Raw genomic sequence first — 19,452 nt, forward strand, 5'->3', positions numbered from 1 at the left:
TTTCTGGAAACAAGATTTGTCACTTCTAAGGGAATGGTGTTTCTTGATAATGTAGATGTTGATGACATCAAATAGGGTTCATCATTGTAGCAGTAATAAATGCACCACCATCATTTTGGCAATTCTTGCCTCAGAAATCAAACACTTAAGTCTCACCTTGTTCTTGGTGATTTAAAATACTGATTAAAAATCATTGTGATTTAAATCAACCCATCCTGCGAAATTGATACATGCTTCACAGGAGGATCCTTGTATTCTAGCATTTTTGAAACTTAGTGTCCTTTTTTACTGTAGAAAGCATCAATGTATGAATTTTTTTCTAAACATTACATCTTAATATACTTTTATGAAATATGTGAAGAGTCTTGAAATGCTAATACATACAAAAGGGTAGATTGTTCCGCAGGAAATGAAGGAGAAAATCTGGTCAAACTGGCTTAGAACCGGTTAGAGTGACGAAGATCATGTGTTCATAAAAGCGTTAGTAATACTTTCCCATCTCATACACTTTCCCGCATGTGAGTGCGTGTTTTGCTGTTGGCTATCTGTTTTTTTCCTAGAGAAATGAAGAAAAGCCATGTGAATAAAGCATGTGTTTCATGTGTGTCCATCCTAAGTGATCCTGCTTGTTTTTTTAAATGAACCCCATGTGGGGAGGGGAGGAGGTAATACAATTTTCATTTATAGTACATGTATAAGGTCTCAGGTTCGAAACACAGGTCTCAGCAAGATAAAAATTAGTAGCCAAGCAGAAATTGAACTTCTGGAAAAGAGGGCAATGCTTTTTATGCCAATCACTTCCTCTATGCAAGTTAGTTATGTTGTATTGCTCTTTAAAACCTAGATAATGGAAGCTTACTCCTGAAGATGAAAATGGGAAACAGTTCACAAAAGCCTCTAAAAAATAGCACTGGGTTGACCATCTTGCCTAATTAGAAATGGTTTTTATTATTGCTATTAAAAGTAGTTTTTAACAAAATTCCATTTTCTGTTAGTTTCTGCCATAGTATGTCTTCAGGAATCAATCATGCTAATTTTAGAGGATATGCATAATGGAAGACATTCTTTTAGCTTTGCTCTTTGCTCTAACCCATTCATTCCATACTATTTCAGACTGATATTTACTCGGAAGGGCATACTACGAGTAGAGGGATTCTTGAACCCCCAACAGAGTGACTCTGATGCTATGAGCTTGTGGATCCCGTCGTCATCTCCTGCAGAGGGGATTGATTTGGAGACCTCTAAATACATCCTGGCCAATGTTGGGGACCAGTTCTGTCAGTTGGTTATGTCTGAAAAGGAGGCAATGATGATGGTGGAACCACACCGTAAGTACCTCTTTTCTTTTTAACTTGTGTGTGTAGTGCACTGAAACTTGAATTACTATAGGAAAGGTAATCAAATCACTATCTTAATTGTTTATTCAGATTTCTTCAGTCATGTTGAATAGCTTAAAGATTATGCCCTTTTGAGGTTCGGAGGAAAGAATTTCCTCTTTCAAATTAGTTCTGAACAACATATAAACAGAGAATAAATTTGCACATCATTGTTCACATATCACTGCATTGCAACTACAATTTCTGAAAGTCATTTAAAATCTAGTTCTTATTTACCACAGTGAAATACTTTATCTGATAACAAATCTCAGCCCACAAATGTAATAGAACACAGATTTTCCTAAGTGCCATGTTACCATCACATAGTGCTGTGTAATTGGCTGGTTGTTGGTATGTGCTAGGTCTTAATCTAGTGATTCTAATTATGTGAACTATTAAAAATTGGCAGTAAAACAAAAACATTGTATGGATTAACCTGAATCCATCATGGGAAGATTTATGCATGAAAAAGGGCCTTTTCCTGAGTTTCTCAAACTCCACCATTCCTTTTCTCAGAAAGGGAGAGACATGCATTTAAATGTGTGTTGAACAGCTTTGAATGTCTCCTGTACAGCTCCCAGGTTTTCAAAAAAAAAAAAATTATAATCTGTTCACCCACACATCATTGCTCTGCTCTGCTCTGCTCTGCTCTGCTCTGCTCTGCTCTGCTCTGCTCTTCTCTTCTCTTCTCTTCTCTTCTCTTCTCTTCTCTTCTCTTCTCTTCTCTTATCTTATCTTATCTTATCTTGTTTTATTTTTTGGTAGAAAAAGTGGCCTGGAAGAGAGCTGTACGGGGTGTGAGAGAAATGTGTGACGTATGTGAAACAACACTGTTCAATATTCATTGGGTTTGTCGTAAATGTGGCTTTGGGGTTTGTTTGGATTGTTACCGCCTCCGGAAAAACCGTCCACGCAGTGGTGAGTACTTTGCATTTGTTTTCAAAAAACGCTGTAAAGGTTGAATGGCTATACTGCTTCAGGTGGTTGTCTTGTGAAAAGGTTAGAATGTAATGACACAGAATGATTGCCTTAAGTAACCCACCAAGGATTTCTGATGCCTACTTGTTTAACTACAGCAGCAACAGACGCTTTCTCCCCATCCCCACATCTAAATTAAACTGTTGAAATGGGGCAAGTTGAGCAACTAGAAGAAGATTTCTGTGTGCCTGGACTTTGAACTCAGTTATTAAACAGAAAATAATTCCTGGACTGAAGTCAGCCCACCTCTGAATAAACTGGTTGCTTTGGTATGTTATTGACAAAGCAGTGCTGCAGGTTGGGCGTGCTACTTTGATTTACTCTCTTCACTTATTCTGAGCTATCAAAACAACACTGAGAGCAGAGCACTTAATTTTGGGTGTGTATGAACCTCAATCTCTTGTTCCCACTGTTTCTCTGTGGATAGTCCTGAAGGAAAGTAACCTCTGAGCAGGGGTGACTTTTACCTTAGTGGGAGTAAGACCCTCCAGCATAGGGAAGATAAAATAGAATTGTATGCTGTCCTAAGTGGGAAATGGGACTTTTATTGGCTGGTTTTATTTTGTCCCTTGAACATTCTAAATGAAAATCTTGTATAGAAATAACTTAATATACTGCTTGGGGCAGGACATGCAGTTGGTAAGTAATAGGAAAGCAAGCTAAGGTGCAGGTATGTGGATATACGTTACTGAAAATAGTGGACTATAATGAGGCAGAAACTGAATAATGCAAAATACATCATGAAAAGTTTCATTTCAAGTTTGATAATGCATTTTCCAGTTTAAAAAAAAAAGTGAAATGTTCGTATTGGGTATCCAAGGCATTTTTCAGTGCTGCATTAAAGATTCCAATTATCTCTTAAGATATTTAATTCGTAAAAACGCTGCAAGGTTTTCTGTTACTCTGAAAAGACTGCCTAGTAAAACTGAAGCTTGGCACTTTTGAATTTTTTTACTTTGTGGAACTGTACATACAAGCAAGGATTTGGAAAGTTAAAAGATGTGACTGTCCTATTTCAGAAACAGAGGAGATTGGTGATGAAGAGGTTTTTTCATGGCTAAAGTGTGCAAAAGGACAGTCACATGAACCAGAAAACCTCATGCCAACACAGATCATCCCTGGAACAGGTAATACTTCACCAATAACTCTTATTTTTCTATGTCTTTTCTGGTCTCTTGCACAGAGAGCTCTCTCAAATGGTTTAAAAGCCAGTTCTTTATCAACACTATCGGCTCTCTGAGGACAGGTTTCTTGTTTGTCAAGTCCTAGTACCCTTACTGGTCATGCTGTAAGAAGAAATATACCGATGCTTGCATTTTGAGACTTTTAAGATTTTGATATGGAGCTTGATACCCACATTTCTAACTTTCCAGCACTATATAATATTGGAGATATGGTTCATGCAGCACGTGGCAAATGGGGAATTAAAGCTAACTGTCCATGTATTAACCGGCAGAACAAATCTGTGTTGCGGCCTGCTGTAACCAATGGAATTTCACAGGTATGTAAAGTTTTAATCTGCTTCAGATTTGAAATGGCATGATCTTGATAGGATTTATCCACTTACTGCATGCACCCTAACTATGGCTGCTGTCTTTCAAGAATCATTACATATGTTGGAGTAATAGTTTGTAATTGCTTCAAGCAACTTGAGTTGTATAGCATATTAATGGAAAAGCAGAATATAAATGAATAGCTTGACTAATTGGATGATAAATATGCAATCCAGTATACTTGCTTAATTCTTTTTAGAAGGTTTCTGCCAGTAGCAGATTGAACAGATTTTTCTGAGGTCTGAATATATACAGCCCAATTGTTATTTTTTAAAGAATTAGATCTGATAGACAGAGTGCCTGAACAACTATGGATGGAGGTTCGCAACATTGTACAAGAGGTAGCAACTAAAACCATCCCAAAGAAAAAGGAATGCAAGAAAGCAAAATGGCAGTCTGAGGAAGCTTTACAAATAGCAGAGAAAAGAAGGGAAGTGAAAGGCAAGGGAGAAGGAGAAAGATACACCCAACTAAATGCAGAATTCCAGAGAATAGCTAGAAGAGATAAAAATGCCTTCTTAAATGAACAGCGCAAAGAAATAGAAGAAAACAATAGAACAGGGAGGACCAGAGATCTCTTCAAGAAAATTGGAGATATGAAGGGAACATTTCATGCAAAGATGGGCATGATAAAGGACCAAAATGGCAGGGACCTAACAGAGGTAGAAGAGATTAAGAAGAGGTGGCAAGATTACACAGAAGAACTATACAAGAAAGAGCTTAACGATGGGGTGGTCATTGACCATGATGGGATGGTCATTGACCTCGAGCCAGACATCCTGGATGTGAAGTCAAATGGGCCTTAGGAAGTCTGAGCAACAACAAAGCTAGTGGAGGTGGCAGTATTTCAGCTGAGCTATTCAAAATTCTAAAAGATGATGCAGTAAAAGTGCTGCACACAATATGCCAGCAAATTTGGAAAACTCAACAGTAGTGACCACAGGATTGGAAAAGGTCAGTTTACATTCTGATCCCAAAGAAGGGCAATGCCAAAGAATGTCCAAATACCGCACCATTGCACTCACTTCACATGCTAGCAAAGTTATGCTCAAAATCCTACAAGCTTGGCTCCAGCAGTATGTGGACTGAGAACTACCACAAGTACAGGCAGGATTTCGAAGAGGCAGAGGAACTAAAGATCAAATAGCCAACATATGCTGGATCATGGAGAAAGCTAGGGTGTTCCAGAAAAACATCTACTTCTGCTTCATTGACTATGCTAAAGCCTTTGATTGTGTGGATCACAACAAATTGTGGCAAGTTCTTAAAGAGATGGGAGTACCAGACCATCTTATTTGTCTCTTGAGAAACCTATATGCGGGTCAAGAAGCAACAGGAGAACTGGACACGGAACCACTGATTGATTCAAAATTGAGAAAGGAGTTTGGCAAGGCTGTATACTGTCGCCCTGCCTATTTAACTTATATGCAGAGCACATCATGAGAAAGGCGGGGCTAGATGAATCACAAGTTGGAATTAAGATTGCCTGGAGAAATATCAACAACCTCAGATATGCAGATGATATCACTCTAATGGCAGAAAGTGAAGAGGAACTATAAAGAGCCTCTTGATGCGGGTGGAGGGGGAGAGTGCAAAAGTTGGCTTGAAACTTAACATTAAGAAAACTAACATCATGGCATCAGGTCCTATCACTTCCTGGCCAATAGATGGGGGGAAAATGGAGGTAGTGAGAAATTTTATTTTCCTGGGCTCCAAGATCACCGCAGACGGTGACTGCAGCCAAGAAATTAAAAGATGCTTGCTCCCTGGGAGGAAAGCTATGGCAAATCTAGACAGCATACTAAAAAGCAGAGACATCACCCTGCCAACAAAAGTGTGTATAGTCAAGGCTATGTCACATCACGTCGCTTCTTAGAGGCTATAGAGGGAGGGTTTTTCACACAGAGGGTCCGAGAGGCGATGAGGGGGAGAAACATCCTTGGCTTGGTCTTGACCAATAGAGGGGAGCTGATAGATGAAGTACAGATTAGGGGAGCTCTGGATGCGAGTGATCACTCCATCCTTTGCTTTGAGATCAGGGGACTAGGGATGTGCAGCAGGTCGAGCACTAGAAGCTGGGACTTCAAGAGGGCCAACTTTGGCTAACTGAAGGCCAGACTGGGGAAAGTCTCCTGGGATAGGTTATTGGAAGGTAAGCGAGTTGAGAAGGGATGGATGGAACTCAAAAGGGAAGTTTTGGAGGCACAAGCCTTGACAATACTTCTAGTTAGGTGGGGAGGTGGAGGAGAGTGCTGCCATGGATGCAAAAGGCGGTGGTTAGAGGGATTAGACGAAAGGAACCTCCGTAGGAAATGGGTACTGGGGCAAATAGACAAAAGGGTATACCGGGAGGAGGAGGCCCGTTGCAGAAGGATTCTTCGCAAGGCTAAGGCTGATTACAAGCTGAGACTTGCCAAGAATATCAAGAGCAACAAAAAGGGCTTCCTTCAGCATGTAAATAGGAAGAGGAAGGGGAGACAAGTGGTGGGACCACTAAATAAGGAGGAAGGAGATCCAGTGACTGATGCGAGGGAACAGGCACAGATGCTAAATGACTATTTTGCCTCTGTGTTCTCTCCAAAGCTGGACGGGGGAGATATGCATAGGAGATTAGATGAGGCTGTGGACTTAGGGGCACAGATTAGAGTCACCCCCCTTGAAGTCGAGGGGCTCCTCAGGGCACTGGACATTACAAAGGTGCCAGGCCCTGACTGGTTACACCTGAGAGTACTTAAAGAGTTGGCAGGGGTTCTCTCATGCCCGCTGGCCTCCATTTTTGAGGCCTCGTGGAGAACAGGTGAAGTTCCAGAGGACTGGAGGGTGGCATCAGTGGTCCCAATTTTCAAAAAGGGTAGTAGAAGGGATATGGGGAATTACAGACCTGTTAGCCTTACATCCATTGTAGGAAAAACAATGGAAAGGCTCACAATAGACAGAGATCTAGTGATGCTAGATAGGGAAGGGAGGCTGGCAGCCACACAACACAGCTTCCGCAAAAACAGGTCCTGCCAGACAAACCTTGTGGAATTCTTTGACAAGGTTTTGAGATGGCTGGATGGAGGGGATGCAGTGGATGTGGTTTACCTGGATTTCAGCAAGGCCTTTGACAGAGTGCCCCATAATATCCTGGTGGAGAAACTGAGGGGCTTTGGGATACACCAAAGCACTGTCTGGTGGATTAGGGCATGGTTGACTGACCGAAAGCAGAGGGTAACCATTAGTGGGGAATTGTCAGGATGGCGGCCAAGGGCCGATCCTGTTTAATCTTTTCATAAATGACATGGAAGAAGGGGTGAACAGTCTGCTGATCAAATTTGCAGACACTAAAACTGGAGCAGTGGCCACAACTGAGGAGCAGATACTCCAGATCCAAAAGGATCTTGACAGATTATGGAAGTGGGCAGGAGACAACAGGATGGCGTTCAATGTGCATAAGTGCAAGGTCTTGCACTTGGGGCATAGGAATAGGTGACATAAGTACAGGTTAAGTGACAAGTGGCTGGAGAGAGGTCATTGAGGCCCCATCGGTGAGGGTGTTCAAAGATAGGCTGGACATGCCCATGGTAGGCATGTCGTGAGCGGATCCGGCTGGAGCCAGGAGTCAGACTAGATGGCCCCGGAGGTCCCTTCTGAGTCGCTCTGTTTCTATGTTTCTATGGTTTTCCAGTTGCAATGTATGGCTGTGAAAGCTGGACCATAAGGAAGGCTGAGCGCCGAAGAATTGAGGCCTTTGAATTGTGGTGCTGGAGGAGACTCCTGCGAGTCCCTTGGACTGCAAGGTGATCAAACCCCAGTCAGTCCTAGAGGAGATCAACCCTGACTGCTCTTTAGAAGGCCAGATCCTGAAGATGAAACTCAAATACTTTGGCCACCTAATCAGAAGGAAGGACTCCCTGGAGAAGAGCCTAATGCTGGGAACAATAGATGGCAAAAGAAGAGGGGGATGGCAGAGAATGAGGTGGCTGGATGGAGTCACTGAAGCAGTTGGTGTGAGCTTAAGTGGAGTCCGCGGGATGGTGGAGAACAGGAAGGCCTGGAGAAATGTTGTCCATGGGGTCGTGACTTCGCAACTAACAACAACATTGTTATTTTTCAAAAGATGAAGAGCATAATACTGTCTTCTTCACAGAAGTACCCAAGTCTTATCCATCTTCCTCATCAAGCACCACTTGTCTTCCATGCAATACTTGTAGCATCCTATACCATGTTGGAGCCCAGGCAGGGGAAACCTCTTGTCTCCTGTTCACAATCAAGGACATATGGTGTAAGCTCTGAATGCAAGGGAAGGCCTGGGAATTATTTCAGTGGATGGGGCTTAAGATTTTATTCTGCTCCCATGCCTTTTCTTCTTGTCTTTCTCAGTTTGTTCTCTCTTAGAACTTTCTTGCTCCTGTACCAGTTCCATTTTTGTATTTTTCATCATGGTTTCTCCAAAACCAGTAATCCTTTGAACATTCTCATTTATTAACTGTATTGAAATAGAGATCTGTCTGGCTAGTGTTCTAGGTATACATTGTTAGGCTGGTTCAAAGATCTTTGTAAACATTGTGTTGATGGAACGATTGTAGCTATTATATTTGCCAGTATTTGGAATTCTCCTCACAGACAATCTTAGTATTGTACTGTTGCTAGTTAAAAGAAACAACAGCAAAAACATTTAAGTTAATTAAAAGTGTTTCAAATACCACATTTTCACTGTGTTGTATATGATCCTCTCTTTCAGCAGTTGCCCAGTATGAATCCTGGTACATCCATTTCTGGAAATGAGAATTCATTTTCTGGTGGCACAGGAACAACAGAAGGTGGACAGCTAGACACAAATGCTGCACCTAAGTCTGAAACTACGGAAAGCAAAATTGAAGAGCCTGTAAAAACAGAAGTTCCAGCAACCAGCAACAGTGGTGGTGAGACAAAACCTAACAAGTCGCTATGTCCAGAAACAAGCCCCTCATCAGCACTGCACTGGCTTGCAGATTTAGCAACACAAAAAGCAAAAGAAGAAACAAAAGGTATGTTATTGGAGCTGCTGATTTCTTGACTAGAGAGCTGCGGAGGTAAAGAGACAGAGAAAAGGGACATTTTCAAGGATAAGGATGTTGAAGGCAAAATGAATGAAGGCTCCTTGAGATGATTGCTTTCTGAATGTCAAGGGACATTGATTTAGTATTCTCAGTGTTTGTAATCCATATAGAGAATCTGCAGATCTCATCTAAATGGCAAATGGAGAAATAGCAGAATAGTCACAAGCAGTGATGTTGTCTAAAAGAGCATCTGTAGTCTTAAACATTTTGTTTTAGTTGGGGTTTTCTCTTTAACATGGCAGCAGTGCTACATCACACGTGGAGAACTCAGCCCAGTTTGCTCTGGAGGGAATAAATGGTGCTGAATCTGAACCATTTCACTCATCTTATTTTATTTCTTTTTAAAGCAGTCTAATCATAAACTGAATAAGTTTGCATAAAAGATTTTGCATTAATTAAAAAAAGCACAGATGTCGTTCAGACATACAATGTCTAAACTAGAGCTTGTTGAGGCTACATGAGAACAAGCATGCAACCTTCTGTCTGCTTTCCACTTCCACTTCACACCCTATTTCTCAATCAACTCATGATAGCTCCTTTCCTAAGAGGTTTGATGTATCATCTGAACTTGGAACTCTGCGTTGTTGAGGGATGAACAACCTAGCATTTTAATCCAACAGCAAAACATGGATTCAAATTCTGAGTTGTTTGCCTTCAACAATCCAGAGATCCAGATACAGCCATACCATCAAACCTCCCAGGAAAGGGGCATTCCTGAATTGGAGAAACAACATGCAAAGTGACAGGCATGCATCCAAGGTCTCTCACTCATACAAGCCATGGGTTAATAGTTTGACTTTATATGCACCTTGAATGTGAATGGAAGTGTAGTTACCTTTTTCTACATTTTTATTCATAATTCACAACTGTTAATATATCCTTTTCTCCCCCAAAGGTCATTGCCCCCTCCACTCTTCTCACAGCTGACATTGTGAACTGTTCTGACTGCCCCCCCTCACCAGAGAGTACAAAAAGGTGCATGTCAGGGGGATGGGAGGGCCAAGGTGGGGTCAAGGTCTTACGCTGATTCCTGTCAGTGCCCCAATCTTATCTCTCCTTCGCACTAGAGAGCTGGAACCAGCCATCTAGATGAAGATACATGCGGCACGTTGCAGCAGTAGTAGAGACTCCTGCTGCAGCTATGCCATGTTCCATGCCTAGGATGCACATGTGCCTCCAAGTGCAGAGGCTTATGTGCAGCAAGGGTGCACAGGGCATTGGATTATATCCTTAGATGCATTAAAGTGGCTTAATGCTTGTGTGAAATGAGTTTTGTTTTAAGAAAATAGCTCGGGTTGCAGTCTTCCTCCCTCCAGTCTTCCTCCTCCTCTTTATTATATATTCAGTAATCAAATGTGGGTGTAACTCATTCCTGGGTAGGTGCTGGAAATACCCTATGAATTCTGGAAGATTTGTGTCCAGACCAATTTAAACCACCTCTTGTATAGCTAAGCTTTTGAGGGTCAGATGGAGGACTATCCCTTTGACATTCTGGCATTCCATTGCAAGCTGATGTGAAGAATTTTCATATGTTTTCTATGACTGCAAGAATTTTATCTACAACTGAATAATGTTCTAAGATACATATTAATGATCCTTCTTCATGACATACTGTTGTCTTAAATTAGAACTGGTCATTTGGCTTGTTTATACTTTTAAGTATCTTGTAGCAATAATTCTTTTCTCATAGGTGCTTAGCTTATGAATGGTTTTGTTACAATTATTGCTTTAAAGCCCTCCTGTATAACTACGAAAGTACTACATCCAGTTTTTAAAAATACGTCTTTCCTTCTGTGGTCCCTATCTTCTTGTTTTACAGAAGCAGGTTCACTAAGGTCAGTGCTCAGTAAAGAATCACAGTCACCTTTTGGGTTGGATTCCTTCAACTCTGGTGCAAAGACCTCTCCTTTAACTCCAAAGCTTTTTAATAGTCTTCTGTTGGGCCCAGTTGCCTCAAGCAACAAGACAGAAGGTTCCAGTCTTCGTGATTTGCTTAACTCTGGACCTGGAAAATTGCCTCAGGCATCACCTGATACTGGGATCCCTTTTCCTCCTGTTTTTTCTGGAGCTTCCACTGTAAGTAATATTCCTTTCTTTGATATGATGAGATGATTGGCTATATCTCCTTTTGAAAAAAAAATGGTGGTGCAAATGGCTTTCATTTTCATACAAGTAGTACATTTTTCAGGAAGTAATTTGGTTTCTGAAAGTGTTAGGAATATCTTCCCTATCGCCTCTCTCATTTGCACGTGTTGACAATGCTTATACAAGTTCATGTATTACAGTCTAGTTAGGACAGCATGACAAACCTCAGTTACAGATGGAATATTCAAAATGGTTGCCCACACTGCAGTCTACCATGGCTTAAATAAACCATGGTGGCCAATTTGATTTTGCAAACTGGCCCACTTATTGTATACAACATTACACAGGCAGAAGGCAGTTCACATGTTATCTTTTCCTTCCTTAAGCTCCTTGTACCACTTGAAACATCTCACTGAAGAGGAAGATCTCCTGAATATTGGGAGCTCTGCCTTTGGGGACTGCAGCAAGAGCAGGAGGCCCATTGGGTTAGGGTAGAGAAATCTTGAGCCCTGCTCAGGCAGTTTTGAGTAGCCCTGAAGATCTTCAATCCCAGTAAATAAAAAAATAAAACAGTGAAGCTTTTTTCTTCCTATCAGTAGTCAGAAACCATTGAGGCAGGAGAAGGAAATAGAAAACCTGTTTCTTTAGAAGCAGTGAAGATAGTTCCTGAAGTATCAGGCATATGTAAACTAATGGATGATTATTTCTTTAATTTAGAATTACAAAACCTTTTCTTTCACACATGGAAAGAATGTCATCCTTACCATTCTGCCCTGTCCTTTAGAGCACTACTGTAGAACCAATGGGCAACATATGGCCCACAGCATCCAGTGCATGCTCTTACCCTATATGCATAGGGCCAACTGGTAGGAGTGTTTTGTGCCCCTGCTTGATGGCAGTATATGTTCCTTTTTGGTTGGATGTGGTGACCATCAAGCACAGGCTTCCCTCCACCCGCTCTTTCCCTCAGGAAGGCTAAGTGAGAGAAAGCCTTGGGTGTTGCTTCGCAAAACCCTTTGTGCTTGTATGCCTACTGGGCAGTTGGTGTTTCAGCTGTCCAGAAAGAGCAGAGATAACCTCCATGATCTGGAGTGCAGTGCTGGAGAGGTGGAGGTTTATTGATGTACCTGCCAGGCAGGCAGGAGTTCCAAACATATGGCATGCGCAGAGAGAGAGAGAGAGCGCAAGCAAACGAGCAGGCGAGCAAGAATAGGTGGCTGTCTGCAGTGTATCTGTCCAGTATCAACAGCAACCCCAAACTTAATTTTCCCATGGGTGAATTTTCTCCCCACCTGTGCTACAGACCTCTTTGAACCCAAACATATGTACATCTAATAAAAAGAGTCATTTTTATTTGAGGTGGCTGTCAGTATTTTGATTTAATTGGTTTTAATCTCATTGAAGTTAATTGGCATTATTGACATGTTTCCCCCTCCCCCAAATAAGCAGCTGCTTTCCTCTGGCTATCAGATTAATTTCTGGTAATAAACTACAGGATATGGATATCTGTCAGTATAAAACAGGGGCAGAGAAAAATGCCATAAAAGAAAGAAATATCAGGCATAAGAGGAAAAGAGCAGCAATAAATCAAAATGTACTTTAGTACCATGAAAGAAAGGCGTTATGTTAAAGCCAGGCTACCCGATATATGGGAAATATCAGCGAAAACTGCTGAGAGAAAAGAAATTAGAAAAACATCCACAGTGCCCCTGGCTTCCTTCAGATGGGAACCTTTGCTTTCTCTCAGTCCCTACAATGAATAGAAAGGCATGTCTATTCCATGAATAGAAAGGCAATACTGGATTTAAATACTCATCTTTAAAGATTAACATGCCAGTTTCATGAGCAGCATATTATACCTAATAAGCACTGAATCTGTTTCTAAACACTTGGATCAAGTAGTAACCATTGTGAATACGGTCTGTTGCTTACCGTAGTACAGGGTTGTTTAAGAATGGAAGCTTCCTGAATCTTGTCACCTCTTTTTCGCTACCTTTGCACATTCATTTTTCTAGCAAGTGTCTACTTAGTTGAAAGATCAGTGTCTCTGGTAAAGGCAAGACTTAGGTTGCTGTGTGGATTTCTATATTCTAGGGGGCCAAGAGCAAAGCCAGTTTGCCCAACTTCCTCGATCATATTATTGCTTCTGTGGTGGAAAATAAGAAGATGTCTGATGCTACCAAGCGAACAAGCAATTTGCCTGACACACATAAAGAAGTGAAAGAAATGGTAATGGGATTAAATGTCCTGGATCCACACACTTCCCATTCTTGGCTCTGTGATGGAAGGCTGCTGTGTCTGCATGACCCCAGCAACAAAAACAACTGGAAGATCTTCAGGGAGTGTTGGAAGCAGGGTCAGGTAAATCAAAAAGTCAGCCCAGTCATCTCTTGTTTCTGTAATAATATTTATGTTGTCCTGGAAGCAAACTAGCTGCTGTGGTGCAGTGTTTGTACTTAGTTCAATACATGAAGCAAAACAAAAACACAGGTGGCTGCATGTTGGTTTCTGTGTGATATAAGCACAGTAATTCATATCAGGAGCAGAACTCCATATCCCAGAATTCAGTTAAACAGTGGGAGATTGGACTAGGTGGCATATGGGCTGTGCCTAGTGAACTTTGGGAATTCAACACAAGGTAAGCAGGATTTCTTGTAGTCAGGAAGCCAGCAGATGGGAATCTCCTTACTTTCTCTGTTATTAGGAGAATAAATTATATAAAATAAATACATATATGCATGTTTAATTAGTATAAGTGTGCAGCTGCTGAAGTTAAGAGCTTGTTGCATAGTGGAGGGTATATTCTACCACACTATTACAATGTTCTGAAGGAAAAGAAAGCATGCTACAAGCCGTTACACACATAATTGTCTGGATAAATTAAACTCTTATACTTGAGACTATGAAGAGAAATAAGCTGCAGTTCTGCTAACCAAATCTAATCTTAACAGACCAGCCCTTTTATGTTTTCATTTTTTTTTGGTCTTACTCAATTTAGATGACTTGGGACCTGAATTCATCTGATAATGTCTTCTGAGAATTATCATAGAGAAATAATCTCATATTCATGTTTCCACAGCCTGTTTTAGTTTCTGGGGTTCATAAGAAATTGAAGCCTGAACTCTGGAAACCAGAGGCATTTAGCCTGGAATTTGGAGATCAAGATGTAGATCTGGTCAATTGTAGAAACTGTGCCATAATCTCAGATGTCAAAGTTCGTGACTTCTGGGATGGCTTCGAAGTCATTTCTAGTAAGTACAATCTTATAGTGGTATATCAGATCCTTTCTTCCCTTCTGTGAATTCTCTTAATACTGATTGTGAGTAATATGATACTGATTGTTATCAGTGTTACTGTTTAAGAAGCCATACTTTAATTGCATTGAAGAACATTACTCATTGTAATGTTAATAGACCAGTATAGTTGGCTGCCTTGCTAAAAGCAATGAGGAGTAGCTCTTTATAGCTTCTAACCTGCTTCTTCATGTTAATTCTTTCCTCCTCTGTCCATGGTTTAGCTCAGTTTCTGGTTCAATTCATGGCAGATAACTCCTTGGTTGCTTACCCCTGCCTGCAGAGGGAGTAATTGGACAGCATGCACAAAACCTCTGCTGAGACCACAACAATTCAGGGTTTCAGAAATTAAACCCCTAGTGAACTAGGCCACTAAGTTGAAGAAATTCATGGTAATGTTAGGACTCATTGTTTTGGGGAACCCAAATTCCACTTTTCTGACTATCCTGCCCTAGGGTGGGTTCACATGTCACACTAAGCCATCCTGCATATTGTTCTCCTTCGCTTTTCACCTTATTCCTCTTGTTGGGTCCAGGATGTATCCCAGATGTCTTTCAGGCAGAACCAGTCTTGTCATCCTGATACCCTCCCCAGTGCAGTCTCTTTTCATTCACCACCTTTTAAGATTATTTTTGGTGCTTCAGGGTTGTGCAAATAGAATTGTATTTTTAATTATTATCTTCACGAGTCTACTTTTTAATTATTATCTTCATGAGTCAGTTCTGGTCACCTACCTCTCTCACTCATTGGACAGCTGAAACATAGAAGGAAATTGGCATTGTAAAGGCTACACATAAAGGACAAGAGAAGAATGGGGGATATGCCCTCTCTCTCAGCAGGAGTGGGAATGCTGGCTTAATACCTTGCCAGCCCTCTCTTCTACGTGGCTTTACTACCTTGCCAGCCTTTCCACCAACCCCCTTGTCGTCTTGTCAGCCTTTCTCTCCTGGCTGCCATTAGGTCTGGGTGGATTGAGGTACTACTGAGAGAAGCGCCAGTCCTGCTAAGAGACCTGCCTGCAAGACTGCCTGCTGGGGACTAGATTCTGCTTCCACCTGGCCTGAAACACAGCAGGACTATTTCTGCCAGCCTGACAGAGGACTCACACCAGACTTGATGTCTGCAGCCTTGACCAACAGGTCATGGGTGCACTGTCTGGAGCTGGTCAGAATTTCATGTCCCAGCATTTTATTGGTTCAACGCATGTAGCAGGACACACACTGGATTTCAGCTGGGTGGGGGGGGATAGTGACCTGAAGTAGGGAGATTTTGAATAGGTCCTCTTATCATGCTCAGAGCACTGTCTGCTGAGATTTAGACTACAGTGACTTTTCCCCTCTGCAGGGGTGGGAGACCCTTTAACACTGGTAATTATTCTAAATGAAACTGAACCACAAGGATATATTCCTGTTAAAAAAAACAAACACAAATTCAGTGCAAACCATTCTTCATATCTATCTTTCTCCTTTTTGTGCATTGTACAAAGGAGGGGAGGGGGTAGAGAGAGATCGATCTCCCCTACCTGAAGTCCTGTGAAATAGTTTAGCATGCTCTAAGATCATCCTCTGAACATATGAGTTCTTTAAATTTGAGAGGCAGTGCAGTATAGTGGTTAAAAATATGATTCTAGGACTTGGGTAATCTGGCTTCTGGTAACAGCTCAGCTATGGAGCTAACTGGGTGATTGTGGATCAATCAGACTCTCAGCGCCACCTACCTCACAGAGTTGTTGTGGAGGTAAAATTGAGAGCAGGAGGAAAATGATGTAAGCCACTTCAAGTTTTTTTTTTTAAAGGGGGGATATAAATCTAATAAATTACACTTGAGCAGGCAATTTAAACTCAGATCTACCTAGTTTGCAATGCATTACTAGCATTTTAGACTTCATTTTCTCATCTATCCTCCCCAACAAGAAAGAGATTCCTATAGATTTAGGAGAGTTGATAGAGAACAACATAAAGCCAAATGAAACTACTTTACAGAGCGTCTGAGAGCAGATGATGGACAGCCTATGGTACTGAAGTTAAAAGACTGGCCTCCGGGAGAGGATTTTAGAGACATGATGCCTACAAGGTAAGCTTCCTTGTTGTACTGAGCTTGTGAGTTAACAAGAATTGTTAGTGTGTTGGCACTGTACTGTTGTTCAGATCTAGTATCTTAATGTGGTACATGCATTTTTCAGGTTTGAGGATCTAATGGAAAACCTTCCTCTCCCAGAGTACACTAAGAGGGATGGAAGACTGAATCTGGCATCAAGATTGCCAAGCTACTTTGTGCGACCTGATCTGGGTCCCAAAATGTACAATGCTTATGGTATGTAGGCTCAGTAGCATGATTTTGTTCTTTCTTATTGTTTCTCTTAGCAAGAATGTGTTTAGTGTGAGAGGTGATGTGCTGAAGTGGATTATTACCTATATTAGTCTAACAAGAAGTCCTCTATGGATCTGACCATTTGGAATAGTATGGCTCCATTTCAGTTTAGTCTTTTTGGACAAGATGATTGAGTGAGCAGTGTTTGAGCTAGTCCAGGAATTACTGATGAATTTTCTGAACTCTTGGCTCACAGCAGGCCTTGCCTGTATTGGTTGCCCTGGTCAATAGTCTTGATCTAGAGAGGACAGTGGGAATATAATTGCTTATTCTTTTGGGTCTCAGCAGATTTTGATCCAACTAACCATCAGATCATTTTGAACCACTTGAGAAGGACAGGACCATGAAGCATTGGTTCTTAATGGATGCCAGAAAGAAGCACTTGATGGGGCTGTACTACTGTCTAGATTCTGGGATATTGTAAGATCCCATCTTGTACCTAGTTCTTATTAAGATCTATTAACTGCTATTGTGAGGATTGTTCGTCAGTTTGATATTGTATGTCAGTGACACCCTGTTCAATTCCTGCAAGAATGTCAGGTGGATTGGGCAGAATGAAAGCTAACGGTTTGATACTTAATCTAGACAGAAGTTATGGTGGGCTAGCCTATGTTTGAAGGATTATTGAGTTGGGTATATACTTTTCCTCCAGAATGTTACCCCATGCTTCTTGACAAAGATGGGCTATAAGGAGTAGAACAAGTTGAATGTGCTTTGGAACCCAAGGTGACCAGTGATGAATCTTTAAAGGCTTTTGTGGTCTAGGACCAACATACCCTTGGGATTATCACCCCCTAGATATTCTTCACCATGTTCTCCACACTTTGAGTTGAGGTGGCACTCATTTTGGTTCCCTACAGTAAAGGAAGACAACTTGTTGTTCTCATGGTGCTTTGGCCTACATTTCTCATAATTTTAACTATTAGCTATATTACCTGCAGCTGATGGCAGTTGTAGGCCCAAACATCTGGAAACTGCCAAGTTGCCTGCCCCATACTAAAGCAACTGAGCTCCTGTTTAGCTTATTAGACTTACTGTTTAGATAACAAAGCTTTACAAGTCCACTCTATTAATTTTACTTGTGTATAAATGTTTCTACAGTAGTCAAAATATTTGAACTGAAGTACTTCACCAAGAAAAAGAAATATCTAGTCTATGCACTAACTTCTTCTTGGAAATTATATTTATTGGAAAACAGTAATACTTAAAAGCATGCACTTCCTTCGCAATGCAAAAATTCACTAAAAGCTGTTGACGTATTTCAATGCACCCAAGGAGCTGGCTGCTTGGGGCAAGATTTATTGTTCCTAGTAATTTTTAGGGTACCTGTTAGAACTGAGCCTTCTAAGATTTCATGTTCATATTTAGAAAACACACATGGGTCTGGATTGACCCTGGACTCAGTCAGTCTTCAGTTAAAATATGTGACAGACCAATAATTTTCAGTCTACCTACTTTTCTCCATGCATGTGTGTACAAAACATGTCTTCTGCTTTAGATTTGGTACTGAATGTGATATAAAGATGCAATAAGCTGCTTTTGCTGATTTGAAGCAGAAAGAGATATTTATTATGAAGTAGTTTTGAAGAAATGTGGAACTATTTCTCTATGTCTTGCTCTTTTTTAAAGTTAAGAACATATAGGTCAAGCAAATCAGGTTTGAAAAACTGTAGAAAAGATAAAAATTTCCTTTCTTTGACTTGTAAGAATAATATCTAGAGCAGAGCATTTTATCTGAATATTCTGCTTAATTTGATTTTCCCCTGAGTCAGTTTTTCTTGCAGTTTGCGCTTAAAAGAATGTGTTTTTCATGGTTTTGTTCCTGTTTTTTTTTTTTCTTTTTGGCATTATTTTTAAAGGGTGAGCATGCCAGACACGATGATAGACCTTTGAAAGCACATATCAGTGGGGTCAGGTTTGATGTGATTGCCTCTTTACTGCTCTTTTGTAGGGCTGATAACTGCAGAAGACAGAAGAGTTGGTACAACCAATCTACACCTGGATGTGTCAGATGCTGTTAACGTTATGGTATACGTTGGAATCCCCATTGGGGAAGGTGCGCATGATGATGGTGAGCTTTTTACTAAGATTATACTTCTGGGGAGAACTTGCATCCCCGGTAACCATGTTCGGGATCACTTAGCTTAGGCCTGCACCATTTCATTTCGTTTTGATTTGTTCTTTGTTCCTGTGTTGCTCTTTCCACTTGTAGTACACATGAACAAAAACCATCAGAGGAGCATTGAGAGGGACAAATGAGCCAGTTCAAGCTGCAAGCTGGAATGCCTAGTCACAAGTGAATTTACTCATGGGTAGGTGTATCAGCTTGTCTTGACACAATGTCCCTTATGAAACCTGTACAGGCATCGTGAGGAACATTATGAAAAGCAAAGAACTCCTTTGCAGCTCTGTCCCAGATCAAATCTTGGATATAGAGTCCTAAGTGCAGTTGTGCCAAGTGCAAACTGCACCAGTTTTCTGAATTGTTTCCTGGGATATATGCTTGTGAGAGACAGGTGGTGCAGACATACGCTTTGACCTTAGGCATAAACAAGTCACCTTGTACATTTGTACCATCCGTAATACATGCTGTGTTGTCAACAAGGGAATGCATCCAGTTATTGCTTTTTCCAGAATATTACTCAAGATGATGTGGTTACATAGACCACTGTTTGTTGTTTCTTGTACCTTATGCTAAAAAGTATGCAATATATTC

The 19,452-nt window shown here is 41.0% G+C and overlaps 1 protein-coding gene across 6 annotated transcripts in view; it reads left to right on the forward strand.

The window, feature by feature from the left end:
* The window catches only part of KDM3B (lysine demethylase 3B), a 48,203-nt gene that overhangs the window by 24,490 nt on the left and 4,261 nt on the right, over positions 1-19,452 (forward strand). For 3 of the 6 annotated variants that reach the window (XM_044451160.1, XM_044451162.1, XM_044451164.1), the window contains 11 exons: positions 1,114-1,328; positions 2,142-2,294; positions 3,374-3,481; positions 3,728-3,855; positions 8,631-8,916; positions 10,808-11,064; positions 13,168-13,434; positions 14,153-14,324; positions 16,349-16,439; positions 16,549-16,679; positions 18,688-18,807. In XM_044451160.1, coding sequence (XP_044307095.1) covers positions 1,114-1,328; positions 2,142-2,294; positions 3,374-3,481; positions 3,728-3,855; positions 8,631-8,916; positions 10,808-11,064; positions 13,168-13,434; positions 14,153-14,324; positions 16,349-16,439; positions 16,549-16,679; positions 18,688-18,807 — 1,928 coding nt within the window. Of the gene's footprint in view, positions 1-1,113; positions 1,329-2,141; positions 2,295-3,373; positions 3,482-3,727; positions 3,856-8,630; positions 8,917-10,807; positions 11,065-13,167; positions 13,435-14,152; positions 14,325-16,348; positions 16,440-16,548; positions 16,680-18,687; positions 18,808-18,948; positions 19,049-19,452 lie in introns of all 6 variants that reach the window. The other 3 variants (XM_044451161.1, XM_044451163.1, XR_006416688.1) reach the window with 2 other exon arrangements.

Source organism: Varanus komodoensis, unplaced genomic scaffold (genome assembly GCF_004798865.1).
Source record: "Varanus komodoensis strain SLA01 unplaced genomic scaffold, ASM479886v1 scaffold6_2, whole genome shotgun sequence".
NCBI classification, from domain to species: Eukaryota; Metazoa; Chordata; class Lepidosauria; order Squamata; family Varanidae; genus Varanus; species Varanus komodoensis.